At 50.6% G+C, this 27,907-nt stretch overlaps 9 protein-coding genes across 9 annotated transcripts, besides 1 other annotated feature; 4 read left to right on the top strand and 5 right to left on the bottom strand.

Moving 5' to 3' along the window:
- Positions 1-27,907: part of a sequence feature (contig 1.157 1..136262(1)) that runs on past both edges of the window.
- On the top strand, positions 551-6,084 carry ANIA_08562 (ankyrin repeat protein; the record flags this gene model as incomplete). Its single annotated transcript, XM_676739.1, has 6 exons — positions 551-1,567; positions 1,614-1,853; positions 1,899-2,220; positions 2,268-4,008; positions 4,061-5,034; positions 5,084-6,084. 6 exons carry the CDS (start codon positions 551-553, stop codon positions 6,082-6,084), a joined length of 5,295 nt encoding a protein of 1,764 aa, XP_681831.1.
- Positions 6,399-7,625, bottom strand: ANIA_08561 (SDR family NAD(P)-dependent oxidoreductase; the record flags this gene model as incomplete). The annotated part of the gene is made up of 5 exons (XM_676738.1): positions 6,399-6,588; positions 6,692-6,744; positions 6,817-6,839; positions 6,896-7,512; positions 7,612-7,625. The coding sequence occupies 5 exons, from the start codon at positions 7,623-7,625 to the stop codon at positions 6,399-6,401; spliced, it is 897 nt and encodes a 298-aa protein (XP_681830.1).
- On the bottom strand, positions 10,733-11,744 carry ANIA_11088 (uncharacterized protein; the record flags this gene model as incomplete). Its single annotated transcript, XM_050612175.1, has 2 exons — positions 10,733-11,395; positions 11,739-11,744. The coding sequence occupies 2 exons, from the start codon at positions 11,742-11,744 to the stop codon at positions 10,733-10,735; spliced, it is 669 nt and encodes a 222-aa protein (XP_050468122.1).
- On the bottom strand, positions 11,935-13,660 carry ANIA_11087 (uncharacterized protein; the record flags this gene model as incomplete). Its single annotated transcript, XM_050612174.1, has 3 exons — positions 11,935-12,481; positions 12,531-12,742; positions 12,920-13,660. The coding sequence occupies 3 exons, from the start codon at positions 13,658-13,660 to the stop codon at positions 11,935-11,937; spliced, it is 1,500 nt and encodes a 499-aa protein (XP_050468121.1).
- ANIA_08559 (uncharacterized protein) lies at positions 14,373-15,629 on the top strand (the record flags this gene model as incomplete). Its single annotated transcript, XM_050612173.1, has 3 exons — positions 14,373-14,932; positions 14,983-15,545; positions 15,592-15,629. 3 exons carry the CDS (start codon positions 14,373-14,375, stop codon positions 15,627-15,629), a joined length of 1,161 nt encoding a protein of 386 aa, XP_050468120.1.
- Positions 16,631-18,462, bottom strand: ANIA_08558 (arylsulfotransferase family protein; the record flags this gene model as incomplete). Its single annotated transcript, XM_676735.1, has 2 exons — positions 16,631-17,935; positions 17,986-18,462. The coding sequence occupies 2 exons, from the start codon at positions 18,460-18,462 to the stop codon at positions 16,631-16,633; spliced, it is 1,782 nt and encodes a 593-aa protein (XP_681827.1).
- Positions 19,419-22,740, top strand: ANIA_08557 (uncharacterized protein; the record flags this gene model as incomplete). Its single annotated transcript, XM_676734.1, has 4 exons — positions 19,419-19,835; positions 19,902-20,070; positions 20,331-20,371; positions 21,031-22,740. The coding sequence occupies 4 exons, from the start codon at positions 19,419-19,421 to the stop codon at positions 22,738-22,740; spliced, it is 2,337 nt and encodes a 778-aa protein (XP_681826.1).
- Positions 23,671-25,611, bottom strand: ANIA_08556 (uncharacterized protein; the record flags this gene model as incomplete). The annotated part of the gene is made up of 6 exons (XM_676733.1): positions 23,671-23,728; positions 23,882-24,015; positions 24,331-24,480; positions 24,543-24,821; positions 24,929-25,205; positions 25,247-25,611. 6 exons carry the CDS (start codon positions 25,609-25,611, stop codon positions 23,671-23,673), a joined length of 1,263 nt encoding a protein of 420 aa, XP_681825.1.
- On the top strand, positions 25,953-27,216 carry ANIA_08555 (uncharacterized protein; the record flags this gene model as incomplete). Its single annotated transcript, XM_676732.1, has 5 exons — positions 25,953-25,968; positions 25,998-26,050; positions 26,091-26,246; positions 26,607-26,877; positions 26,957-27,216. 5 exons carry the CDS (start codon positions 25,953-25,955, stop codon positions 27,214-27,216), a joined length of 756 nt encoding a protein of 251 aa, XP_681824.1.

Below are 27,907 nucleotides of genomic sequence, written 5' to 3'. Positions count from 1 at the left end.
TGTCTTCGCCAACATCTCTACCGTACCCGCAGGATGAGCCGTGACGGTGTCTACTTTCTACATGCGAAGGCACCTATGGCAGCACATTGAGGAGGGTTCAATACCTAAGCAACGTCAAGGCCAGCTTCACCTTAATGCCCACCAATGCGGCCGTTGAGTGCTCCTGGAACTCTGAGCTCCACCTATGCAGCGACTATCAGTGATGTCGCCTCTTTTCGCCCATCATTTACTATTACTATCTTTAGGAGGACACCGCGTGCCCTTCCTGTCCTGAACAAGTTGCTGACAGAGAATAGTGGTCATGATCGACGGCGAGACCAGCCACTACATACTGTTCAAGAAGTGGTAGCGATGACAATGATCTTGGAATCGAGTTTTTCGTGACTAAGCAGTGCATAGGTAACTAGTTAACAGGCAGCGTCGGCGCGGACCCTCTTTACATGTGTTAGGCGGCACTCTCCGCCTTTGAGATCCTTTAAGGCTGCCGCCTCGTCTTGCTCCACATCTCCACCCGTGCCTGAAGCTGCCTGCTGAACTCGATGCATTTAAGATGATGGCCTTGACTTCACAACCATGGCTCTCGATCAACCCGTCCAGTTCTATCACAGCATTATCAATTCCTATTTACAACAGATTCATGACGACTCTATCTTCTCTGCCGTCTCTGCCCGCGAAGCATTCGCAATTCCTCCAATATGTCGCCTCCCATCCAAACACTCCAATGCCAGAGCTCGTCAGGCCATACAACGACTACGATGCGCAGCTACGCAAGATCTTCGCCCAGGAGCCGACCCATCCTGCCGTGGCCGATAATATCGTCAATATAGTTCCCCTCTTCGACGCCAATGGCTCGGCCGACGTTCGAATCCGCGCTCGTGATCTGGCTTCTGAGTCGGAAACGACGCGGTCCAAATACCTTATGCCGCTGAAGGACGAACACCGCAAGCCCACCGGTGTGCCGGCGGTTGTCAGCCACATCAAGAATTTTCAGACGAATTTCAATATCTTCTCGGAGAGCTCCTTGACCGACTTGGACTGGAACAATGTCGTTGCCGCGGGCAGTGCCGTCGCAACTTCTCTCCTTCCGGTGCCAGATAAATACAGCGACTCGAAGCGTGGCATGCGCCAGTTCTACCATGAAGAGTTTGCCCCCGCGTCGGATGTGGACCTTTTCCTTTACGGTTTGACCGAGGACCAGGCGATTGAGAAGATCAAGCAGATTGAACGGTGTATCAGAGACTCGATCCTCACTGAGGTGTCGACGATTCGGACCAAGAACGCCATCACTATTGTCTCGCAGCACCCTACGCGGCACGTCCAGATTGTTCTCCGCCGGTACAAGTCCATTGCCGAGATCCTGACCGGGTTCGACGTGGACTGTTCGTGCGCTGCGTACGACGGAAGCCAGGTCTACCTTGCGCCGCGTGCGGTGGGCGCCTTCATTACGCAGGTCAACCAGATTGATCTGACCCGACGATCGCCTTCGTACGAGAATCGCCTTTCCAAATACTCCCACCGCGGCTTTGAGATTTTCTGGCCGGACCTCGATCGTTCTCGGATTGACCCGGTGAGTCGTTACTCCGATCTTTGGTGTCAATACTAACGTCACGCAGTCCATCTTCGAGCGCAGCTTTACGCGTACTGTCGGCCTCGCGCGCCTTCTGGTGCTTGAGAAGCTGCCCAAGTCTTCGGATCGTGAAGAGTACCTGGCGCAGCGACGCAAGGAGCGTGGGCGACCCCCGCCAAATACATTTTATCGACCGAACAGGCTTGCTGGGAACATTAAAAATGACTGGCAGGACGAAATCGCGGAATGGGTGGATGAGGATGAGGTGTCCGACTACCATACCTTTGTACGTGGCCCGCTGGCGACTATGCAAAGTAGGCTGACTGTTTAGACAATCCCCTATGGGCCGAAATACCACGCGCGGAAAATCGAGAAATTGCTGTACACCAAAGATCTTCTTCTCAATGCGGAATGGAACAAACCGAAAGACCGCGAGGTTAACCTGCACCGACATCCTGCGTTCTTCGGCAGGGCAGAGGATGTGATGCACGATTGCTGCGGGTTCTGTCCGAAGCCAACAACGTCGGAGGAGGAGGAAGTTGCGGCGGAAGAGAGCAAGATCTACATATCAGGTGATGTATCATTTCTCAGCGACAACCCCGGCCGCCAGGAGATCGGCAGTTTCAATCCCATCACGGACACGGACTGGACCGGTGAGTTTTTTTCACAATCTGTATGTTTCGAGGCTGACAATCGACAGAAATGGCCTACGTGGGAAACACTGCCGGATTATGTCAGGCAATCGTCGACAATGACCTCGAAGAGGTGCAGCGCTGGCTCGCTCAGGGTGAGATTGATGTAAACCGACGTGACCATACTGGACGGACACCATTGCATTTGGCCTGCATGACGTCTACGCCTGAAATTGTTCAGCATCTCGTGGACAGAGGGGCCCGCCTGATCGCTCGTCTCGCAGACGGACGTACAGCATTGCATCTGGCAGCCGCGCGAGGGAGCGTCGAGATTGTTCGCATTCTTCTGACTAAGAGCGAGCAGAACGAGGAGGAGGAGTCTCGAAAGGAAAACGCTCAGAAAGCGGCTCGCAAGGTGAAGAAAGATGATGCCTCGGAGAACAGCGACGAGGAAATGTTTGATGTTTCATCAGATGAGGAGGACTCGTATGCCCATTCAAACACAACAGGCTCATTCGTCAAAGTCAAGAAGGAACAAGATGACGAACAAGCCGTTGCCCCCGACGACGCTGACGAGCTCGACCCAGATATCTACGATATCAATGTTTTGGCTTGGGACAACAAAGCATCGCCCCTCCACCTGGCGATTCTGAACGGCCATGTCGCAGTTGTTGACGAACTGGTGACTTCATTCGGCGCGGATGTTTTGCTTCCGGTGAAGCTGGTACACAGTTACAGCAACTCCCCAAGAGCAGCTATCTTGACGCTCGTTTTGGCGATGCGCCTTCCTCTTGACGCTGCAAAGGCCATGACCGAGAAGCTTCTCCAGGTCGGGGCATCTCCTGCCCAAGCAGACATAAACCAAAAAACCGCCCTCCATTACCTCGCTCACTACGGCCGGCACGAGCTCCTGGATATATACAAGCAGTATGACCAGCCTGCAGTCGACCGGGCGATCAATCATCTTTCGACAACGGGCTCATACTACAGTTTTAGCGCCGTATCACCACTGACGCATGCTATTACAGCCAAAGACCGCACGAAGGTTATGAAGCTATTGGAAATGGGTGCCCATCCGGCTATCAGTTTGGAGGATTATTTAAAAGCTGCCAAGTCTCTGGAATATAGCCTGGGCAACCACCCATCCGTGGTAGACCACAAAAGGGAGTTTGAGCTGAACATTTTGCAACCCGTGATTCTTGCAATCGAGCTGGATATGCCTCTTGTGGCTGCGGAGCTGCTCGCTCGTGGCGTAGACCCAAATACCCTCACCAGAGACGGGTATAGGGTGCTCAGGAATGAGTGGTCGCGGAACGACACATCCGGCTCCTCGCTCTTGGACTATGTCCAGGCAAAAGTTACGGCCTTGCGCAAGTACAAGGGCGAGAAGGTCTGTGCACAGAAGCCCATCGAGTTAGACCCCGACGACAGCACATACCTCCAAGGCCTGCAGGAAGACACTTATAAGATGTGGCTGGCGAGGGAGTCGCTGCGTCAGAAGAGGGAGAGATTTGCGAAAGAACAGAAGATATATGAGGATGACGTCAAAGAGAAGGAGAATGGCGAGGGCATCGCAGAGAAGAAGGCCGCCATTGAGGCTTTGTTGGCGGACTACGAGAAGCTGGAAACAACTTTGCTTTCCAAAGGCGCAAAGACTTTCAAGCAGCTTCACCCGGACATTGACTACCCTCTCAATAATCCTCGACAAAGCAGACCGTACCGCAGTCCCCAATTGGAGCCCTACAAGACACACTTTGGTTTCCATGTGGAACTCTGCACAGACGAGATAAAGGAAGGCTATCTGCAACTGTAAATTTTACTCCCATGAACAGACATGAACAATTGGCTAATAACTTTCCAGATTTGAGGCCGCTTGGGTTGGAGACATAGAAACCATCAAATCACTCACGTTATCCAATTGGGGACCGGAAAACCAACAGCCGCCGCTCGAGATTGGAGTCACGGATCTCAGCAATTACTCTGCTTTCACGCTTGCAGTGATCAGAGGACACTATGAGGCGGCAAAGGCTATAATCGCCATATCAATTGCCCAGTTCAAGCCAGGCGAGCAACAGAAAAATACGCGTTATCGGATTGCAGATATTGATGAGGATTCCGATGCAGACTCGGAGGATATTGAACTGGAAACCCATGTTGTCGATGACCAATTCACTATCGAGGATATCGGCGAGAAGAAGAATCAGGTCGAGAGCAAGATCTCACCAGAGACAATACTCCAGGGCACATGCAGCCTCAAGCTCTTTCTAGGCGGAATTCAGGAACTGGATAATAGACGCATCAGCTTATTGGAGTATGCAATCTGGAAAGACGACATCGAGCTTCTCAAATTTCTTATCACACTTGGCCAGGAACTCAGTGCTAGGAAGAACGACAAACATCACTCCGAGATTTATAGTATCTCTCACCACGATTTCAACCTGGCAATGAGACTCGGACGGGTCCGGTTATTGGAGGAAATGATCAAGCGCACTGGCGCCGGTCTTCCCATTGACAAGCTTGCCGAGAATAGCGGTGTTGAGGTTAAAGAGAAGCCAAAGTATTATCAGGGCCTTTCGGTACACGGAAAGAAGCGCGCGGACTGGGCTGCTGCTGGCGGAGGTATGCCTGTGACGCGGGCCATTGATATGAGCCCTCCACTCCTGCTTGCTGCCAGGAAGGGAAACCTAGCAGTTGTTGAGTGGTTCTTGGGAACTGCCCCTGGACGATACTACACCGAATTTGCCAGGACGCATAGGAAAGACCCGAGGTTGAGAAAGCTTTCTATGTCCGCAAAGGGGGCGGAACAGTCGATTCTGGAGTGGCTAAGCTCGAGACGTAAGTCATCACCATCATCTTCCTGCACACACTAACAAAGGGATTACAGGCGATCTGGTCCTGCACTGCGCCATCTTGTGTGATGATATAACGGACGAATCCAACGCCCTTGTCGAATATCTCGTCAAAACTATGCCGCAATGTCTCGAAGTCAGATCTCTAGACGACTACACTCCCCTCGGCCTCGCCTTCCAAACGCACCATCTGACCGCAGCCAAAATTCTTATCGCTGCTGGCGCCGACCAAACCGTGCGCTGCAAGGACGGCATGAACCTGATCCACCTCGCCCTTTCACCCAAACGAGCTCGCAAAGAAGTCACACTATCCGACATGCTCAGTTTGATCGACCCTCGTCTCTTCCCCTCTATGCTCACAGAACGCTGCTCGTCGCACCAGGGCTCTCTCACCCCGCTCGCACTTTGGATGACAAGACACCACCATAGCGACCGAAATGCCGAACGCATCCTCCAGACAATCCTTGATCTTGCCGAGCCAACTGGCCAGAAACACCTCGAGCTCCTTGATGGCTCGGGCAACACTGTGATCCACAGGGCCGTCAATGAGCTGGAGTGCGGTGCACTCAAGGAGTTTCTCTCGCGGCGGCCTGATCTTCTCCATCGCGAAAACGCGGTCGGTACAACACCCGCTGAGTTGGCGGAGAACAGATGGGTCGCGAAAATGACGTCCGACCCGCCGATCGCGCCGCATCCGAGCCGATACTGCTCGTACCAGAATATTGACCTCAGCAATTGCAGTATTTTGTACAAGTGGCCAAGAGAGTTTGCCAAGAAGGACAAGCCTGCCGGGTACTCGAAGACTTGGACAGAGCGCGACGCGCATGGGATTTGCACGGAGATCTGGAAGCAGCAGAGAGGTGCGAAGCGGAAGCTTGTTAGTCTGTTTGACGCAAACGAGGTTGCGAAAAGGTTGGCTGTGAGGGAGGGAAGTGACGCAAATAGGAGGTATAGGAGACGGAGATATCGACACAGCGAGAATTATGAAGAGGTGGATGGGGAATTGAAGGGTGATGAGGTTATGCAGTGGCTTTGAGGCTTTCGATGCATTCTAACTATTCCAATTGTCGTTAGATATACCTGTCTCTACTACAGTACTGTAATTGAAATCGTATGATACCCCGTTTGAAGACCGTGCATTCTTATCCGTATGGTCCTTGTGGAATAATCAAAGGACTGCCCACGACACATGTCTCTTATGTGACGTTATGATCCTGAAGCGAAAAGGTATGGATATTGAAGACTCTCCTGCACACCCATAATCTCTCATCCCTACCGCAGTACATACAGTCCTGGCACTAGTAGCCCAGGGCAGATACGATACAGTACATGAACGGCGCCTAGCCGCGCTCAAGCAGTATAACCCCCGTCAACGACTAAAGCTGCCGCACACATATAACTGCCCATCCGCGAGGTCAGGAACAGCACCGCGTCTGCAATCTCCTCTGGCCTCGCCGGGCGCTTCAGCACCGTGTTTTCAATCTCGGGTGAAAGCACGCCTTCTTCGAGGTTGCGGTGGGTAAGGGGCGTGTCGACGAAGCTGGTACCGGGTTTAGGCATATATTTCGCCCGTGGAGACAGACACATGGGCAACAAGCAGGGAATTATGCCGGAAATATAAAATAAAAGTATAATGGACTTACCCCGGACAGACGGCGTTGATGCGGACACCGTCTTTGGCGTAGTTTTTTGCGTCCTGTTCGTTACATCCATCAATCGTAGATCCATTAATGGGTGGGGGATATCATATTGGGAGGGTAGGACATACGAGCTTCGTTAATCCAATAACAGCTACCGAAGCATCAGCTCTAATCACAACAAAAGCAACAAGGTACCCCCAAACATACCGTGCTTCGACGCCGCGTATGCCGCAGCCCCTAGTCTCCCGTCTGGCGCGACAACCCCATAAATGGACGAGATATTCACAATAATCCCGCGGCCGCGATACCCTGTAATCAACTCCTGGCTGAGCATTTGCTTGACCATCCATTTATCACAAAGCATAACACCTGTCTGGTTGACATCGATGACTCTCTGCCATTCCTTCAGGTCCAGCTCGTGCGTGTGCGCGCCAGTACCAGTAATCCCCGCGCCATGGATGGAGATATCGATGCGGCCGAACCTGTGAGCCGCGCACTGTACTGCTGCTGAGATCTCTTCTTCCTTCGTCACATTGACTGTATAGATCGCAATCCGGTCAGCAAGGTGTGGGTGGCTCTGGAGAAGCTCTGCCTGGGTTGCTTCTAGAGCGGGGAGACTGATATCTGCTAGAGCAAGGGCGGATATCCCGTTCTGGGCGTAGGTGTGGGCGATTGACCTGCCGATTCCTGGATATGTCAACGTGGCCTCGACTGACGAGGGGAGGAAAATGTAATACCAGAGGCACCGCCAGTGATAAAAGCGGTGCCAGTAACTTGGCTGGGAGGGTTTGATGAGGCTGCCATTGTTATCTTGATTACCTTGACTACAGGGGGCGTGTTTCACAGAAACAGAAGACAAGAGCTGGGGGATGAGAAGAGAAGGCCAGTCAGAATGCGGGGTAGAAGAAATAGTGACAGCTTACGTCAAGTGCTGCATGTTGAAGAGCTAACATCAGACCTCAGGATCGCCGCTCTGAATACGTATACATGGATGCAGATCTAGACTTCTGCCGTATATAGCAAAGCTTACGGACAAGGTGTTTTAAGCGCGTTTTACAAGGATACCTACCAAGCAAGAATCTACAGTCTACAGCGCTAGGAATAGTTTCCTTCTCATTCTAGCAAATAATAGCAGGTGAGTAATGTCGCTCTGAAGTCTCGCGACCTGGATGAGTGAGGTGAGTTGCAGAGGGTGAGGTGGGTGAGCCGGTAGGAGAGTAGAGTGTAGCAAGCATAGCACCAAAAGTAGTAACAAATAATCAATCGTGTAAGAGATATAACATAGCCCATACCCAGACTCAAGAATAGAATCTAGAAAAGAATCATGTCATATGAAGAATCGCAACGGGGTTCAGCGTCGTTTGACGTTCAATCTGATCAGGCAAAATGTGACGGGTGTCGAGGATGGAGGATCGATTAGGTACAGCAGAGTCACCATGGAATCAACGGTTATCAATAACATGAAGCTATCTATCACTTTTTTTTTTTTTTTTTTTTTTTTTTTTTTTTCAAAAACTAACTCTTAGCCATCTTCAAGGCTGGCTAGTATATTATATACATATAATACCGATAGTCATGACATCATTCCGCTTCGACAGATTGATGATGTGGCCGGTAACCGTCTGGTTCCGGGTTCGATCTCGCGCTCAGACCGGACAATTAGCTTGGTCAGTGGTGCGTTATGGTGATGGTGGCACGGCTTTGGCCTTCTTGGTAGAGAAGACATCCTTGTAGGCTGATAGTTCTGTATAGTTCTGTATGAATCGTATCAAGGTCCATGATAAAGTAGGCTCTCCTTGTCATCAGGCAGCCAGAGTTCTGTCATCCTGACTAACGCGAACACATAGGCTTCGTTAGGCATAGGCGTACTTTTATGAAATAGCGTTTGTCGAGATGCTTGCTTTTGGGCATTTCAAACTACCACCTAGAATCAATTAGCGATAGATGTATACAATAAGCTTGGAGTGTGGTCATGGAAAGCATATTGGGCTTTCTGTTAAGGGTTTTGAAGGATAATCACCCAAGGACGTTCAAATGATCGAATAGTGCCCCGAGAATCGGTAAGGGTAAGATATATTCTCTAAACTCTGTAGGTGGGTATACAGGAGGTTAATTTCATTGAGAACAGGAGCGGTTTCCTTAGCCTGTTGAGACGATAATCCTCGACGAATGGGTACCTCACAATATCAACCTCAGCACATGTGGTCTGTGTACAGAAACAATATTAAAAAAAAACTTATACCCAATAGAAAGGCAAGTGGACTAAATCAGAGCTTTCTATACACTCTTATAACAAGATGGCAGCCAACCAAATGTCATTAGCAGGGTAAGCTTGAAGTCTTCAAGGATGAACATAAACTAATGTCCTAACCCAATCTCAGTAACGTAGAAAAGAAGCTCTACCTTACTATCTAGTTTATAGTAAATATAGTTTTGAAGGACTCTGTATGACTTAGTAATTGCTATTGGATGTATGCTATCCGTGCCGCCGAGGACAAAGCTGTATAGGATCCTGGATCAGCTCGCTCTTATAAAAGCAGGCTAGGATAATTGAGCTCTGGACACGATGATGTCAGGACTGTACAAGCCATCGTATGCAATGTAAAAACGTTGCAGATTGAAGCGGAACCGGATACCTCGCATAGTGAGAAAGCATATATCTTAACCACTGTTTTCGATAATATATCATCAGGTTCTCGATAATGCCCTGTTCAAAAGGCGGGGGCGCTACATCCTTTGGGAGCCAGCAGATGCGTACATTGGAGGAGGTGGTGCTGGCTCTAGACCAGAAAGATGCGCAGGGAGGTTGTCGATCGTAAGAAGGATTGATCGCTGGCCAATATGTTGATAGAATTCCAGGAGCCATTCTCGCATGATAGTTTGGCTCATCAAGGCATTTTTGTTCCATTGCAACCGAACCCCGATTGCTGAGATATTGATATTGCGAAGAGCTCGTGGCGTACGCGCGTTCAATCACCAAGATTGGTAATCGATCAGACCCGGAGGCATTGACACAGCATATTATAGATATCCGACTTTTATCCTTCCAGATTCCTGTCCTATTGATGGAAGATAGACTCCTTAAAGGAGGCATACACCAGAAAAGCCCAGTTTCATCCATATTATAAATATCATCCTCATTATACTGGCCAACAATCGTACGTATTGCCTTCATCTCTTTCTCGAACTGATCGAACGTTAAAACTTTGGATAAGCGAGAATGTCGGCTAAACAAGGACCGGCTTGACGGGCCCGCACTGTATGGTACTGGTAATTCGATATCGATTAGTTCTCGTTCCCTACGAGTTAGGCGACTTAGACGGCCGAGCATTTTATGGAGCGGTGTAAATCGACGTTTAGCTTCGGAGAGTTCCTGGTACACCATCGTCTCCCCAGCGGTTTCAGCGTGATCCAGCGCGGTTCTACCCTTTTCGTCACGAGAGTGGATGAGCGAATGTGCCCATCGCGGCGGTTTTATCGGCCACCCGTTAAAGCCGTAAATCAGCACATGGAGAATATCATCGTAGCTTTGGAATTTGATACCTCACTTTTCCTTTGGATCACAGCCCTAACAAGATAATGCAGGGCCGTTTCGCCAAGGTCATCTTTGAGCAACGGATCCGCTTCATGAGCTAGCAGAATCCTGAAGATGATACCACGGCCTTCTGCTGCAAAATGAGTGGTGTTGGGGGGAGGGGTGTATCATTACTGATTCCATTCGCATGGACGCCCTGGTTGAGCAGAAACTCCACAAAGCGCTCATTTCCTGCTTTTGCTGCTATGCGGAGGAGCTTGGGCTGGGCGACTGAGAGCCAAACAGTATCTTTTCGTGTCTCGTGAGTAGTAAAGCTTTCTCAGTAGTGGTATCATCATCCTGATGTACAAGAAGGTGTAATGCTGTTTGATTCGAGGCATACGTCACATCGACAGGGCAGCCGTGGTCCAATAAGAGCCTAACGAAATTGACATCCTCTGCCATTACAGCCAAATGGAGAGCTGTTCTATCATTGCCGTCTCCCTGCGACGGATCAGCCCCGAGTCAAGTTAGAGCTCAGCCATTCCGCTGCGCTCTGCTTGCACGGCGTGGTGAATGGCTGTCTTACCCTCGGCATCCCGGTAGTTTACATCGGCCCCGTGCGCAGAGTTTGAAGTGTTCCCCATCAGGAGGCTGAAGCATATATGGGTCAAGAATAGATCGAGGACGTAGCTCAATCGCCAGATGTGGCGCAGGAACATGTCACTATTGGGGACGACGTTCGCGTCGTATAGATCGTACCAATTGAGACAAAATGATGCTGCCGCCAAGTTGGAACTCTCTGCATCGGCTATCTTGGACCGGACGAACGCAAGGCCTAGGTCATGAAGGGCAAGGCTCTCGACGAGTGTTCCGCTAGGGCGCCGATAGACAGAGAGAAGCCCAGGCTTTTCTAGGTCATCTGAAACTGCTGCAAACCTGACCTCAAGCAGGGTCTGTTGCTTTGCCGGATGGTGGAGGGAGAAGAGCCAGGAAACCAGGCTTTTGCTAGTGTCCGTTCGTACTGGGGCGAGGCTGATATCGCCCCCGCGCCTGTAGCTTGGTGAGCAGGGCCTGGGTACTTCCCGTTCCTTTGTTGACGTGCAGAGAATGACTGATTCTAGCGAGAAAACAAATGGACCTGGGCCGGATCTGACACCACGTATAGGTTGGGTTGATGGCACGGCAGCTTGCTAAGTATACCGGTATTATGTGCTTTGAGGGAATTTGTAAAGTATATCGATATATATGCATGAGTATACTAGAGGTGTGCCATGTAGAGAGAATCCAATGGACCAAATGGGCTTGCCATGACAATGGCCCATACTATTCAAGAAGTCAAATTGCACCTCTGGATACGTATATCGCGAGGTAAACTATCAAACGTCGGGTATTCTCGAACGAGCATGTATCACTTTAGTGGCTGGGGTTCCAATTTAATGGCCGAGCCGTTGCGCCAATGACTTAAATAATATGTTGCCGCCGATGAGGCAGGAATGTGTTGTGCGCCCTGCATATTTAGCTAAAGCTACTCACAGACATTGACCGATGAACAGTCGCACTGGCGGACCTTCCACTGCAGTTGAGCAATTGACTAGAGCTTCGCCACTCAAACTAATTTTAAGCAGCTTTAAGCCGGTGCACCCTTTTCGTCTTCAAAGAGCATGCGGCCACACGCTGGCATCCTTCCATTAACAGAGGTCATCTGGTCACGGATTAAACAGCGGATGAATCATTTTCTGGCTTTTGTCACTGCCTCAGGTTTCTGGTGCTCATTAGGTGTTTGACTGCCCGCCGGCTGACGTTGCTCGTTTGGTTCTTCCTCATTTGGGTCCTTGGGACGTTCCAACCCCCGATCACGAACGAAAACGCACAACAGAAAACAGGCACCTATTAATGGAACTTGCAGTATGAATACCGCCCGGGACGCGGCCGCGTAGGCATCGATAATGGTACTCCATTCTGCGTCGGAGATAGTCTCTCTGGATGGAAGTGAGTATGTTGAATGCGCAAGGCTTTTGTATGCCTCCGGAAGGTGCGATCGAAGCACAGCTTGGAGGACAGCAGCAGAGACAGCGAGTCCGCAGGCCCCGCCAAGACAGCGGAAGAAGTTTCGGTCAGATATGACTACCGCACGCTGTGATTTTGTACAGTGCGCCTGGCATGCTATCATAGTAGGCTGGAATGTGCTTCCAATCCCGATTCCAGCAATGCCAACAGTTACGGCAATGACAGCCGGGCTGGTTGATCTGTCGAACCTAATCATGAGGCCACCACCGCTAGCAGGCTTAGCAGGGGCAGAAGGTATGGGTGACGGATCAGACTTACAGTGTCCATAGCCCGAACCCAAGCCAAATCAGCTCGCCGTATCGCTTGCGACGCGAAATGTACTGACCGGTGGTGATGGAGGTGAGCGAATGGCACACCATCAAGGGGCATGTCAGAGCCGCAGAGACAATCGGACTCCACTCGCGAGCGTTTTGATAATACAGAGGCAGGTAATAGAGGTACGCTTGGTGGACAGCTCCCAGAAGGAAGGTCTGGAGGAACAAGGCGCAGATGACCTTATTTCTGAAAAGAACCACTGCAGCCGTCAGCTCAGCCTACGGCGGACGGGAAGAGCCCTTACCTGGAAGCATTGGAAGGGCAGCCACTTTCCATTCAACCAGGAAAAACGCGATAAGCGAACAGCTACCGACAGTAAGCATGCTTATTACCATCGCTGATTCCCAGTTAAAATAAGAACCTCCGCCAGAGATCGGGATGAGGATCAGTATAACCGCGACAGACGACGTGAGGATCCCGAGAAAATCAATGCGCTTGACATTATTGGAGAAGCTGTCATTTTTATGGCTGTTGGGAATCAGAAAGTAACCAACCAGGGCGGATACTGCTGCTAATGGAGCAATGAGCCAGAAAAAGCCCCTCCAGGTTGATCTCATTATAAAGGCAGCACCGACAAACGGCCCGATGATATTTCCCAGGCCCATTGCTGCACCAAGGATGCCCTGGTATTTTCCACGTTGTTGCAAGGTCACGATATCAGAGACGATAATCATAGTCAAAGAAGTCACTCCTCCACCAGCCACTCCAGCCAGGCCACGAAAGACATAGAACATCTCGGGGTTTACCGAAACTCCGCAAAGAATATCGGATATGCAGAGTAGCACGAGCGTCGACAGATATATGACCTTGCGGCCAAAGATATCGGAGAGGCGGCCGTACAGCACCGTGAACATGGTATTGGCAATCAATGATGAAGTGCCGGCCCAAGATATAGTATTCCGAGCATCAAGGTCTTCCGCGATGGTAGGCAGAGTGACGCTGATGCCATTCTGATCCACAAACGTGATAAGTAATGAGATGGCCAGCCCCGTGAAGACAACGAAGAGCTGCCCACGGGGCAGGATATTGGTCTGGTCATGAAGTGCCTTTTCGGCTGCGCGCTGCCGCTCCATATTTGGGTTCGCAAATGGCTAGGTCTTGTGTTGGCAACATTGAAAATACCGCCCTGATATGAAGTGGCTTTCGTCTATCGGATAGTTCCGATGCGGAGATGGCGGTTCGCAGCCGAATTGGCGAGCCGTACAAACTGCTGCACGTCGAGACTGAACTGGAACAGAAACGGGCGGAACGAAGATAAAAAGATTGGTAGGCGGCATCGGAGGGACAAGCGGCGCATCCATGATATGCGTGTGGAAATACTCTTAGCCTGTGACGTTGTCCCCACCTCTCTGGGAATTGGAAGGATGCTGGGACAGGCGCCACGCCAATAGTCGCCGTTTCGCCATCTTCGATATTGCAGCGGCTGCTGAATCTTAAGAGTACTCTTGAGCCAAGCAGTGATTGATCAATTCTCAAAGACTGCGGATCAAGAGTCAATTTCGTGACGTTGGAGAGAATGAGAGGGGAAGAAACACCGAGCGGAAGTGAACCGAGAGAACCGAAAATGAACTTTTCTGCCTGGGGCATCAAGGCAGTACAAAGTAAGTTAGCTAGCATCACGTGAATCTATACTGCCATATCAGTCAGGCATCCAAGCGAAGATAACGAAATACTACTGAGCTCGGTTATTCGCGGCTCTCCCCGCATTCCTTTGTCTGGGGAAACAAAAGGGACCTCGACACCTTCCTTTCCCACAACATCATCCTCCTTTCTCCTACCCTCGCCATGGTACCCATTCCACGAGCTTGTCGTCTTGTCGGCCTCTATGGCCGTCGAAGCTACTCGACGGCCCCGAGCCCGTCAACCCGCCTGAACCTCCCAATAGACTACAAATCGACGCCTCTCCTTCACCACACCCCATCCTCCCTCGCGAACTCCCTGAACCTCCCACCCTCCAGTACGTCCAAGTCAATGAACCTCTATACAGCAATCAACGCCGCACTCCGCACCGCCCTTTCCAAATCGGACAAGGTCATGCTCTTCGGCGAGGATGTCGCTTTCGGCGGCGTGTTCCGGTGCTCGATGGATCTGCAGACGGAATTTGGATCAGAGAGAGTCTTCAACACACCACTGACAGAACAAGGGATTATTGGTTTTGCGATCGGGGCCGCGGCAGAGGGGATGAAACCCGTTGCGGAGATCCAGTTCGCAGACTACGTCTTTCCTGCGTTCGATCAGATTGTCAATGAGGCGGCGAAGTTTCGGTATCGGGAAGGAGCGACGGGGGGGAATGCTGGTGGGCTAGTAATTAGAATGCCTTGTGGTGCTGTAGGACACGGAGCTTTGTGAGTTTCAATGTAACGGGCGAGGATACGAGAGGCTAATGACCCTGCAGGTACCACTCGCAATCGCCCGAGGCGCTCTTTGCTCACATTCCCGGTCTCCAAGTTGTTATCCCCCGTTCACCGTCACAAGCCAAGGGTCTTCTCCTTGCGTCAATCTTCGAAAGCAAAAACCCAGTTGTGTTTATGGAGCCGAAGGTGCTCTATCGGGCGGCAGTGGAACACGTCCCTAGTGAATACTACACGATCCCTCTTAACAAGGCGGAGGTGATCAAACCCGGCAATGATGTTACTATCATTTCGTATGGACAACCATTATATCTCTGCTCGGCAGCCATAGCGGCCGCCGAGAAGAATCTAGGCGCAAGCGTCGAGCTTATTGACTTACGGACCATTTACCCTTGGGACCGACAGACTGTGCTGGACAGCGTCAACAAGACGGGACGGGCTATTGTCGTGCATGAGAGTATGGTGAACTTTGGTGTCGGTGCCGAAGTCGCTGCTACTATCCAAACTGGCGCGTTCTTGAGACTGGAAGCTCCAGTTCAACGAGTGGCAGGATGGAGCACGCATACCGGGTTGACATACGAGAAGCTGATTCTTCCTGATGTTACAAGTGAGTATAATTCCCCTATAAGGATCCAGCGGCTAACCATGCGTAGGGATCTATGACGCGATTAAGCGAACACTTGAGTATTGATTGTTTTTTATCTGGTTGTTTGTGGATAGAGATCAATACCAAGGATAGCATGATATGATAATAGCAATAGAGCCAATGCATACATTTATGAATGAATCCTCATGAATTTGAATTGACAAGTGCATCTCTTCAAGTCTCAAAGACCAGGTTCCGTGCAAGTTCGGACGTGCAAATACCTTCTAACGGTAACATCTATCATGATGCATGTATCCCAGGAAGGGGAGCTGTGGGTTCAACAAAGAAGCTTCACTTTGGAAGCCAACGGCGATTGACTCCCTCAGCGAGTGCCGATAAAATCTTCTGCACAGCAATAGCGCGGATGTACGCATCCGAGTGTAGCTCGTGTCCCCATGTATTCACAGATACTACCATAATAAGCGTCAATTCCATAATAACATTTAAACAAACACATCTCATCCGTAGCTCTCTGGATGATCTTGTTTAGACTAGCCAGACTGCACCCCATTTTTGGACAGAGGGATTGAGAAAGCGGAGTGTTGCACGACTCTCTAGACTCGAACTGACGTTTGCGCTGTTCCATGTATAGTCTCTCGAGGACAAGCATCGCGGCAAATGTCTGGCACCAACTCGTGAAAACTTCAGAGATCATGATCGCCTCATAATTACCCAAGGCTTCAGCGGGCGACGATGTCGCCGTGCTCTGAGTATAGTGTCATCTCAGATGACTGGATAGTCAGGATGAATCAAAAAGGCGAACTGAGTCGGTGTGGTTGTCTTTTCTATGCTCGGTTGGCCAGGGGCCGGTGTACGGTATATGTTGGATAGTAAGTCGTCAAAGCTAATATGGAATAGGTCACGGCCGATGTAATGTGATGTCCGCCTAGATAAAACGACGTTGTTGAAGATGGGCTTCAAGGCAGCAAGGACAGAACGAGGAGCAAGACACGGCTCTCAGTCTTTGCGAGTTAGGAGAGCGTGCGCGCGCCCTCTGCATTGATTCGGCTCTCATCCGCTACCTCTTGGCCCAACAAGGTCACGACTCATTGCGCACCAAAGGGGACAAGCTGGTATTCGCTACGTCGCCAACGGCCCTGCCGTCGGACGCATGGAGTGCGTAATCGGGATAGCGCGAAGACGAGACCGCAGATGCAAGCTACGGAGGCTATTCCCACAATCCAGTGATTGACGTTATCGAGGGTAGATTCCTCACCGGTGCGTTGGAGTGGATCAGTCACTCCCAGGACGTTTCCCTCCACATCCAATGCTGCTAGACGAAATACGGGGCTATCAAGCTCAGCAGGTACTGATATCTCAGTCTCGAACCCGGTCTTCTCGTATTCTTGCACTGCGATGACGTTCCCTGTGCGATCCGGCTCGTCGATCAGCTCGCCAGATACGATATCCCAAGTCTCGAGCCGCCAGGTTACGACTTCGGTTGCGCCATTCCAGCTCACATATACCACATCTCCTAGCACAGTCGCATCCGGCTGGGACTGCGGGTTCCCAATCCAATCGGCCTTGTATGCTCGATAAGAAACCACTCGCCCAAAGCCCCAATACGCGGATGCCCCGAAATGCACGTTGCATAGTAGCTGTCCGTCGGCGCTGAACTCGCTATATGCCGCGCTGTGGCCCCAGCCAACAAGGACACGGCCGCTTTCATCTAGAATCTGCACGTTCCCCTGGGAGACGGACTTGGTGTTATATGGATGATAATAGGCATCGAGCAATGTCGCCTCCCGCTTTGGAATATCGAGGTAGATTGCCATCCCGTGGCTCGCGAGGTCCTGATCAGAATATGCATGGGCCGCGTTGTCGAATAAAGTCAGAGTATTGCTCTCTGCATGCCAGCGAGCATCATGCTGCCAGGAGAAACTAGTCGCCTCACCATCGGACAGGTCCTGAAACTCGTTCGTTCGCCCGCCGAGAGTCCAGAGAATCTCGCCTGTATGCCGGGAGATACATATCACCGCGTGCAGGTGCCTTGCAGAAATGATATAGTTCCCCTCGCCATCTTTGTCCACGCTGTTAATATGAAAGAAATCAAATGCAGAAGCCCGCTTCTTGCCTGATCCGTTCAAAGCGTTATACGAGCTGTTTACAGGAAAGTATTTAGATGCCCGCCATTCAAAGATCAAGTCGCCAGTCGCAATATCGATCTCTTGGAAGAGACAATCGTATATCCAGCCCACCTCCGGCCCGCCAATCGACGAGAGATCAGCCAGAGTCGGGTCGTATATCGTCACCAGAGCCGTCTCGGCGGAGGTGATGTGGAGTTCGTGCAGGTCGCCGCCGTAGTCTCCGACTGGGTTAATCACGTAGCGAGGAGTATACGTCGAGTCGAGCTGCCAACGTTAATAACAGAGCCATGTCTAAACAATGCGCGCCACGGTACCATATACCACGACCCATACCCTCTGCCCTCAACCTGGCTCCCTTCCCAGTAGGTCAGATAATCCTCGCCTCGGTACCGCTGGACTTTGAAGTCGTGTGTTGTGTCCCAATTGTGCTTCATCCATACCAGCTCGCCTTGCGCATCGAGGATCATAGGCCCCTCGTGCGCGACCGAGTCGCCGCGTGGCGCAAGGAACGTATACCGGTCGTCACATCCGGTGCTATTGTCCGTCTGGGAGATCTGCACTAGAGGCGACTCATATTCGAAGCTCACATAGCCCCTTGACGGCCCGAAACCGTACGCGCCCAGGTCATACCAGCTCAAGTCTGCACGGAACTCGAATCGAACAAGCTGCGGCACCACGAACAGATGGAACAAGTAGAGTAGGCTCACTATCGCACTCGTTCCGGCAATCCACAGCAGCGGACGCCTCGGGTCGACGCAACAGCGCTCGGTGTCCCAAGTCGAAGGAGACATCGGGCATGGCGACACCTTGTCTACAGCCGAAGCTGCGAACACCTGCTGTTAAATGGCCGTTTGGACGCCAAGATGCCGTGATGCAGGCGCTGACGCATGCCCCCCAATGGCCCATCTCTTCCACGCGGAAGAGCACTCTGCCAGGGGTACCGGCATCCACGCGGCAAACAGGGTTGGTAGTCTAATGGACGTGATACTTGATTCTCATTCGTTCTTCACAAAACGTTCTCCAGAATAGCCTCCAGAGGACGGGGCGGATCTCCATAGCTCCACTCCCGGTGGCGCAGCCCATATCATGCACTGCATGTGCAAAATACGCAATCCCGCAATTTGGAGACGGCAGTGCTAAATAGAGAGGCGTTTAGTGCTAAGAGCACACCATAATGAGCTTCAAGGGCAAATCTACAGGGGATATCTGGCGGGTTAGGGTGGAAATGCAGTCAAAGAGTACACAGTAGTACACAGTATGGGTGGACTCCGCTTATGGAGCAACGTCTTGGTTCTCCACCATGTTAAAAGAATTGATATGAACGATTGGATAACGCTGAGTCAATTCGTCTGGTCTATAAGGACGGTCCACTTTGATTGGAATTAACCAGAGTAGATATTCAGGAGACAGGGGTGTCTCCGCACATTAATAGAATTACCAGTGGAGTTGGTGATGGGTACGCCCATCCAATGTAACATAGATCAAGGCTCAATTTGGAATAATTTTGGAGAGCATGTAGTCAGTGAGACAAGGCCACTGGTATGATACGTATAGTACATAATCGGAGTATATTCTCCGTTGCCCTTGGAGGTTATGTTAGTACGGTGGGCCAATTTATTTAAAGCGGTCAAATTATCTGTGACCGCCTACTGAATTGGCGGTCGAAATGAAGCTAACGATACCGCCAAGATCGCCAGATCTCGACGACCTTGGGTGGTGAGCCAGCGCCTGCCAGCCAGCCTTTACAATGCCTACTACGCCTGAGCCTCCCGAGCCCCCGAACCAGAAATCTGCTCGTCTTAGCCGAGATGATCGACTTCGAATCTTGACTCTTCGAGATGCGGGGTTCACATACCACCAGATTGCTACGCAGCTGCGACTGACCCATCGACAAGTTCAATATACGTGCCAGTCACAACAAGCAACGCCGAAAAAGCCACGGGGACAGAAACCCAAACTCTCTGAGGAGGATGTCGATAAGATTCTCGAGTTCATCTGTTCTTCTGAGCGAACCCGCCGCTTGCCCTATTACAAGGTTATCCAAGAGCTGGACCTTCCTGTGGGGACAACAGCCTTAGCTCGAGCTCTCGCAAAGCGAGGCTATACACGATGCAAGGCTCTTGAAAGGCCGCCTCAATCTGACTCTAATAACTCTAATCAGCATGTACGTCTTGCTTCGACCCTTGAGCATGTGCATCGCACAGTTGGGCATTGGTATAGAATTATTTAGTCTAATGCGACTTGCCTTACTTCAGGCTACCATAAAGGAATCTACATGACCCGAAAAGGAGGTGAAGAATTCGAAAGCTGGTTATGGACCTCACCTCAAAAATTGTGGAACGTGTGGGAAACCAATCCATGGCTCTTCTCTAGTGCCCTCTGTCTTCTGGAAAAGTGGAGTGAGTGGGCAATTTAAATATCGAGGGATACTGCGAGCGGTTTATTTGTAGTATTGATAGTTGATATGGGAATATCATGTGACGGCTCATCTTGAGCACCAAGTGCATGGGATGAGATTACTGGCTACATGATATAAGCGGCCTGTCAGCTCTCGAGGTGGCTATTAGCATTGAATGTGGCCATGTGACAAATATCTATAACGAATGATTGTATTGAAGGTCTTTATCTCCTATCTACGATATGTATAGACAATTTATAGCATTTCGAGAGCTTCAGCAAAGAAAAACTCAATATCTGAAGGTAACTCAGCCCATATGGATAGCTGTAATCCGTTTATGGTTGTGTAATTGTATCATACGATCAGGCGAGAAAGGTGCTGGATATTGATTAGTAAGGAGGAGCATTTCGCCAGTTGACACGGCCTATTCTCCAAACCCGTAGAATCTGACCACTCAATGTATCGCAGCATGAGACACAGAAGAAATTTACCGTCACCACGATAAATAGTTAATTATCATATGGCATCCGATCCTAAGTAGGCTACGTTCGTGTAGCTGATGCATTATCCATCTGCCCTTTCTCATTTGAGCGTGTATGCGTATCCACAACATTGGCTATTAACCCTGGGTGCTACGTCTAGCCTAACCAGCAGGCATAGCATCGCTAGGGAGCGCGTGATTTTTCATCGCGTCGCCCAATTCAGCAGAACTTGAAATTGTCCGCGACGTGTTGATCCTCAATCTTGAGACGGTGGCCGGACCTGTACAACTTGTGTATCTATCCCCGACCGAGCTATCGAACCACGAACCTGGAACCGAGCAAGGCGGATGCCATCGGCTCGAAGACGAGACCCATAGATTGGGAGATATACATCGAGCCGAGAGAATACTTAAGATCTATGCCGGCCGAGTAGGAGCGTACCCGGGATATTTGAAGATAGAATATAGACGATTGATCAGACTGCGACGGCGCCAGGGGCGAGCAAGACGGTCGATTTAGGGCCAGAAATCCCGACTGGAACAACCGAGGCAACCGTATTTGAGACGGCCGAGACTTACAAGACAGTCGAGAGAATCCAAAGCGCCAAAGGCATCAAGATAGACGATCCTAGTGGGCAGCTGCATGCAAAGTTGGCAGCTGAGGACCCTGATCGACGGTTGCAGGGAGAGCCAGTATCTGGGACATTAGGTATAGAAGAATCGACATCCGGGATGTCAGGAGAATTAGAGATTCCTGCCTACCAGGCAGTGGCACCACGGAAGATTGTCGCATTCAAAATCGAGAAGCTGGACCGGACGAATGTGAGCAGTTGGAAAGTTCAATACAAGTTGTTCCTGAGGACACAAGGTTGCTGGAGTGTGGTGGAACATACGTACAACTGGCGTGGAAATGCACCCTGGGTCAAAAAGCTCTTAGAGGACCCAGCATGGGAAGCATTAGATGCAATGGCCAAGTTATACATCCTCCAGAATATTAAGGTGGAAGATAAGGCTTCTGTTCTGAGATTGGAGACATCTGGAGATATGTGGGCCTTCCTAATGAAGAAATATGAGCGACGAACGCAGGTTGATGTTACCAATGCAATTCGGAAGGTAACACGCTGGCAGATGGATCCAAAGATGAGCCTCGAGGGGGCAATGCAACAGCTGGATCAATATAATGCGGAATTAGAGGATATTAGCAGCGGGAAGGTGAAGTTTGATAGTATGGCCATTCTTATCATCTTCCTGAATGGATTGCCATCAAAGTATGATTCTATGAAGTTTTCGCTTCCGGTCCATGAGGACCTAACCCGCGGAGTGGTGCTCTCACGGCTCCAACAGCAGGACAGCATGATGAGTACCGCCAAAGAGAATTGGATTGTCTCTGCAAACCTGACGAAGACGAATGTCACAACATGGAAATCGGATGTACGGGAGTTTTGTCAGATACAAGGAGTGTGGGAGGTAGTAGAGCAGACTCTGCGGAGGCAGAATAAGCCAGAAGAGCTGCAGAAACTACTTGATCAGCCTTTGTGGGCCTCTCAGGATGCAACAGCCAGATATTATATCATGAAGAGCATTAAAGAAGAGGATATGACTGCAGTTCGGGATATGAAGAGCTCAGGAGCAGTCTGGAAATACCTGATGAGTCGATACGAACGAACAACACAATATGACACGGTCAGACTGGCACAAAGGATCACCCAATGGAAGAAGAACCCTAAGGTTGATATTGAGGCATCTCTCCAACAGTTGGAGCAGTTGAATGCTGATCTATACGAAGTCAGTGACCAGAAGATTAAGCTCCATGAGTTGATGATACTTGTCATATTTCTGAACGGATTGCCTGAGGAATACAGTACAATGAGAGACTGCCTATTCGGCAATATTCCGCTCGAGAGGGGCTTTATCCTATCAAGATTGCAGCAGAAAGAGTTGCAGCTAAGGAACAGCACCAGCGAGAAAACTGGCAAATCTGCAAACCGAGCTGAGCAGAGAAAATGCTTCAATTGTGGCAAAAGAGGCCATTTGATACGAGATTGTGGAGCTTCAAAGGACCTAGAACAGAGCAATTCCTGGGAGAACCCTCAGGGAAGGAGTCACCGAAAGGGTCAGAGCAGGGCCAGAATACATGGAAATGGCAGAGATAAGAGCCGGCCGGCAGAGGAACAATTAGGATCCTGTTGAGTAGGGGGAGGTGGCTAGGATTCGAATTGCATTATACGTGCCTAGGATAACGCAGACTCTCCTATCAACTCAATAATTGCAGGATATGGGTATCGGGTATTATTGTTAGAGTCGTCAATCAATAAATTAAGGTCTGATGGTAGGTAGGAGCCCTGAAATAGGATGGATTTCCTCATTATGATCGGAAGAGTATTCCACTTGCACCGCTGGGGCACTGTCTGGCAAAAGCTGGAGCCAAAAGCCTTGTTGCCGGATTGGGCGAAGATGGTTATTTGTGTGGCTCCGCATCAGTATTTTCCCTTCTTGAGCAACTCCTAATTAATCTGCTTCACGAGCCTTGCAGCTTCGTCTTTCTGGGCTCTTCAAGTTCACTGCCCAATGCATTCCGGCTTATCCATGCTATTGAGGAATCAATACTTCCTCTTTACATGCTCAGCACCTCGATCTGTATATCACATTCCATATATGACCACTCATATCTGCTTGTTGGCGGTTTATATCAGCTGTTCACTGAGAACGTTCTTCTGAGCTCGAAAAGTAATAGACTGCCTTCACATATCATAAACGGATGTCAAGACCAATATATCAGTTCGCGGTAGATCTCGGTCACATGGCCGAGACTGACAGTAGCTACGAAAGCCCACAATACAAGTAGATAAGACTGAATTAAAGAGCGATGTCCAGAGGCAGCTATATCATGATTCTCTAAAGTGTTGTACGACTTCACGGATGCAGCACAAGACTCCCGAAGAGGTCTTATCAAACCAGGCATGCAGTCATTGGGCAAGCGGAGACTATAAGAAATACTAGCTGGCTTTGGAGTAGCTTCAATTTAATGCCGGCAGAATTTGGAAGTTCCATTCGTAGTCAGACCCACCGTACTAACAGAGCCACTGGGGTCAACGTATTCTGAGTACGTATTCTCAAGCACTAAGGGTACGTCATTCCACGTCCGTGCCCGTAGGAGAATGGCAAGTCGGCCGAGCATCTGGAAAAGGTAGCACTTTCCGACTTTCGACATTATCGTGGGGAGATGCGGCTATACGAGGAGGATATGCAGAGATCAGAGAAGCAGGTGCAATATAAGTAGATGCCATTCGAGCGACACTCCGTCTACACTCTAAATTGAGCATATACTGACCGAGGACGGTCAGTATGATAGCCTTTTTCGCCTATATTCCAGATTGTTGATTGAGCATTTTGTGAAAGAAGTGCATAGGGCGTAGGTGCAGCTGGGTGGATACTTGCCCACAAGAAAACTGATGGTCGATCATTCTATTAAACAATATAATAATTCTAATAAGCAATATAGTAAAAGGTCAAAATGCCCGTCCACATATGCCAGATAAACGGACAGTCACAATGGAGGCAGATTTCGTCGCGAACATTGATTGGGGTCTCTAGTCCGCTCTTGGGCATGACCTCAAATTCATGTGGATGAAAAGAGATTATGGGGGATAAAATGGGGAAAAAAAAAGAAAAAAAAGAAAAAAAAGTCTGACTTGAGAGAACGAACTTGGCGCCAGTACTTCTCTCTGACTGGGCGGCCCTATTTTGGTGGATCGGGTCGCTCATGCTCTACCCAAATACCATATATTGCACTCTTTTGAGCCACGATTTTTTGCCATGCTTTGCCTTCTCTTCCAGAGCGATTCTATCTGCTTGCTCCATATTATCAAAGACTACCGCGGCCGAGAAGTCCATCTCGCTCGGCTTGACAATCCTCGTCTTGAACCACCACTGCAGGACCAGTCAGCGGCCTTCCAGGCTCACGGCTTATGGGGATAGGTAGACTCTCTCACCTTGTAGACACCATAGTCGAAGAAGAACAGCGGCGCCGCTAGGTACGTCGAGAAGAAGCTCTTGGCGGACCCCTTCTCCCCAAACGGGAAACAGGCGAGGTAGAACTCGCATCCGAAGATGAACAGCACAATCAGCAGACTGAAGCACTGCGCGTAGGGCGTAAGCAAGCCCTTCAAGGGGAGATCAGCGAGGTTCCTTCCTTGGGCAAGCAGACCAGTCCGGAACCGGAGGTGTGCGATGTAGATAGACGCCCATTGAAAGAGGGTTACAATCGCGACCTACATCGTGTTCGCACGGTAACCAGGAAACGAGGAAAACGGGAAAGGGAAACATGAAAGAGACCTGGTGAGAGGAAGGGCTACCAAAGATGAGAGCCATCATAGACGATACTGCCAGTGCCGTCGACGTTCAAATAGCGAAGACCAACGCCGATGGCCAGGCTGACGGCGATCGCGACCCACGGCCGTCCAGTAGCGTCCTTCTTCCCCAGGGTCCTATGGACAAGGCCCAGATCGGCCAGAGCCGTGAGGCTCCGGCTTGCGACATAGACGCTCGTCACGCCGCAGCTGATCACAGACAGGAAGATGAACCCGTTGATCGCATGCGCCAAACCCCAGACGTCTGCGCGTTTCAGTGCGATCACGAATGGGGACCCAGCGTCCCTGACCCATTGATGAGGTCCGAGTCATCGTAGGGAACGCACATGCCGACGAGCCAGATATCGACAACGAAGAAAGTGAACATGCGCCAGAATACCGGCCGCACCGTCTTGCGGATCGTGCTGCGCGGGGGCGCCACTTCGCCGGCAATGACTGCGATATGCTCGCCCCCGCCGAAGCTGAACGCGGCCTGGACAAAGCTTTTCGCGATACCTTTGATTCCGTTATTGAATGCACCTGGGTTCTTCCAGTAGCTGAAGACCAGCGGGCCATGCGCTGCGGGGATCCCGCCAGATGCCATGATAAACAGGAAGCAGATCATGAGAATCACCACGGCGCATTTGATGAAGCCCATGTAATACTCGAAGTACCCATACACCTTGAAGTGGAAGACGTTGGCCAGAGCCATCAGCCAGGAAGATTGTGATGTACGCTGCCAGATGGATGGCGTCCGTCGCCGGCCAGAACTGGAGTACTGAGACGGCCGTTGTGATTTCAGCAGGGATGATCATCACCCACTGCAAAAGATCGGTTGAAAGCCCGTGGCATTTGAGATGGGATGTTTGGGGATTATACAGCAAACCAGAAATTAATGCCAATCGCGAACCCAAACGCCGGGTCGACGAATTCGGCGCATTGGCGTATGAATCCGCCGTGGACGGGGAGATAGGTGGTCATCTCGCCAATGGAGCTGTATTGTGCGTAGACGATTATCCTGTTGCAGAGCTATCAGTACTTCCCCCCTTGACCATGTTTATGCTAGACTGTAAGCAGACGTAAGCAGTTAGGGTATAGGTGACCGCGAGGCCGGCTGGACCAGCTATAGATGGATCAGCACCGTACGCATAGTAAGAAGGCCTCCAGCTCAAGAGACTAAAAATACCATAGTGCAACGCCTGCCCGGCGCCAACCCACAGCTCAGTCCCAACCCCGGCTCCAAAGGTCGTCATCATGACCTTGCGCCGCGTGAGGGAGCGGTGGTATCCGACATTGTCGGGGTTGATTGCGGTAGACGAGCCATTGGCCTCGAACGACGAGGTCGCGGTACGTTCGATGTCAGTCTCATTCGCGTTCCAGGGAGCTTTTTCTTTCTGGCTCAATACCGGATACCGTCCGTATGAGAGCTTCGTGGGCCATCTTGAGCGGGCCAGGAGATGGAGAGGTCCGGGAACGGCATCGTCAGGGAGCGTCCGGACTCAGAATCAGCAATGACTATCTGCTCGCTTAGTGTTATCTCACTCCTATCATCCTGGTACCAACCTGATCCGCCGGCGTTAGAGAGTTGGAGATGTTGGAGTATAAGTGGAAGAGTTGGGGAGGAGGGAACCCCTCTCTTCACGCCAATCTATACATGTTACTACCAGACTCCCTCATTTCATTGTTAATCATAGATTCACACGCAAGATCACCTGCGAACAAGCAAGCCTCATCCTGTCCTCCAAAAACGTTGTCTTCGACGTCGTCGGCACACTCATTAGCTACGACCACCTCTTCCAGGCGATCGACGACCGGCTCGGTGACCGGCTGCCCGAACACGGAATCAAGCTGTCCTTGCTGGCGTATACATGGATCGAAATCGCTGAACGCGAGTACACCTACCTCAGCATGAGCGGCAGATATACTGTCTTCGCCGATGTCTTTCGCGCACTCTTCTACCGGATGTTCTGGATGGCCGGTATCAAGAAGCCAGTTCGCGTCAGAGGCCGATCTCAACTACATCATGACTGAATACGCCGGCCTGAATCTGCGCCCAGGTGCAAAGGAGTGCGTCCAGAAATTGCGGGATGCCGGGTTCAAGGTATGGTGTTTTACAGCTGGCGATGCGAAGCGTGTTTCCGGGTACATTGAGAACGAGGGCGTGGAGATGCCGACAGGTGATTTGATCGTGGGAAAGCCGGATTTGGAAGCGTATCGTCCCTTGCTGGAGAGACTGAAGCCTGAGCACGGAGGGAGAGTGCCTTGGTTTGCCGCAGGGCATATGTGGGATGTCTCAGCCGCGAGGAGAGCTGAGTAGATCCCACTACATTCTAATGATAGGATACTATGGTAATGCTAATTAAATCTTGGGCAGATTTAAAGGAGCTTATACGTCTTTTTGGGGGAAGGAGCCGCTGACGGAGCTGTTTGGGGAGATGGACGTTGTAGATGAGACGCTGCCCGGGATGGCGGACAGAATTATTGCAAGCCAGGCTGGTGCTTAGTTACTATACTTGAGAATTAATGCGAATTGATTCTTTGCATGCATATTTGCCATGTATACGCATTTTGGACACTGATCGCCAGTCTCCAAATTCACGTACAGTATCATCAATTACTCCAACTTGATATCAGACGCTGCCCGCAGAATACCCAAGGCTATCCAGTAAGGAACGGATTGGACAACCTACTATCTTCTCCAACTAAGAAGAAGAAATAAAGATAGACCGAATAAAGAAAAAATATAACAGTCTGCAGGGTCCTTATTACTCCAAGTCACCGGCACGCCGGCTTAAGGCCCGGCCTGTAGATACGCCCAACACCGGCGAAGACCCGGTCGGCTTGCTACTTACTCATAAAGAGATTAAAAAATCTATCGTACCCTGAGATCTTGGCTTTGGACTCCTACAGATAAGCCAATCTCACAATGGCCAATCCCTACCCAATAGCCAAACCAACAACGCCCTTCTGGCGCACCAAGCCACCCCCTCGACGACCACCGCAGCGCA

This window comes from Aspergillus nidulans, chromosome V (genome assembly GCF_000011425.1).
Source record: "Aspergillus nidulans FGSC A4 chromosome V".
NCBI classification, from domain to species: Eukaryota; Fungi; Ascomycota; class Eurotiomycetes; order Eurotiales; family Aspergillaceae; genus Aspergillus; species Aspergillus nidulans.
This window is presented reverse-complemented; position numbering and strand designations above follow the sequence as displayed.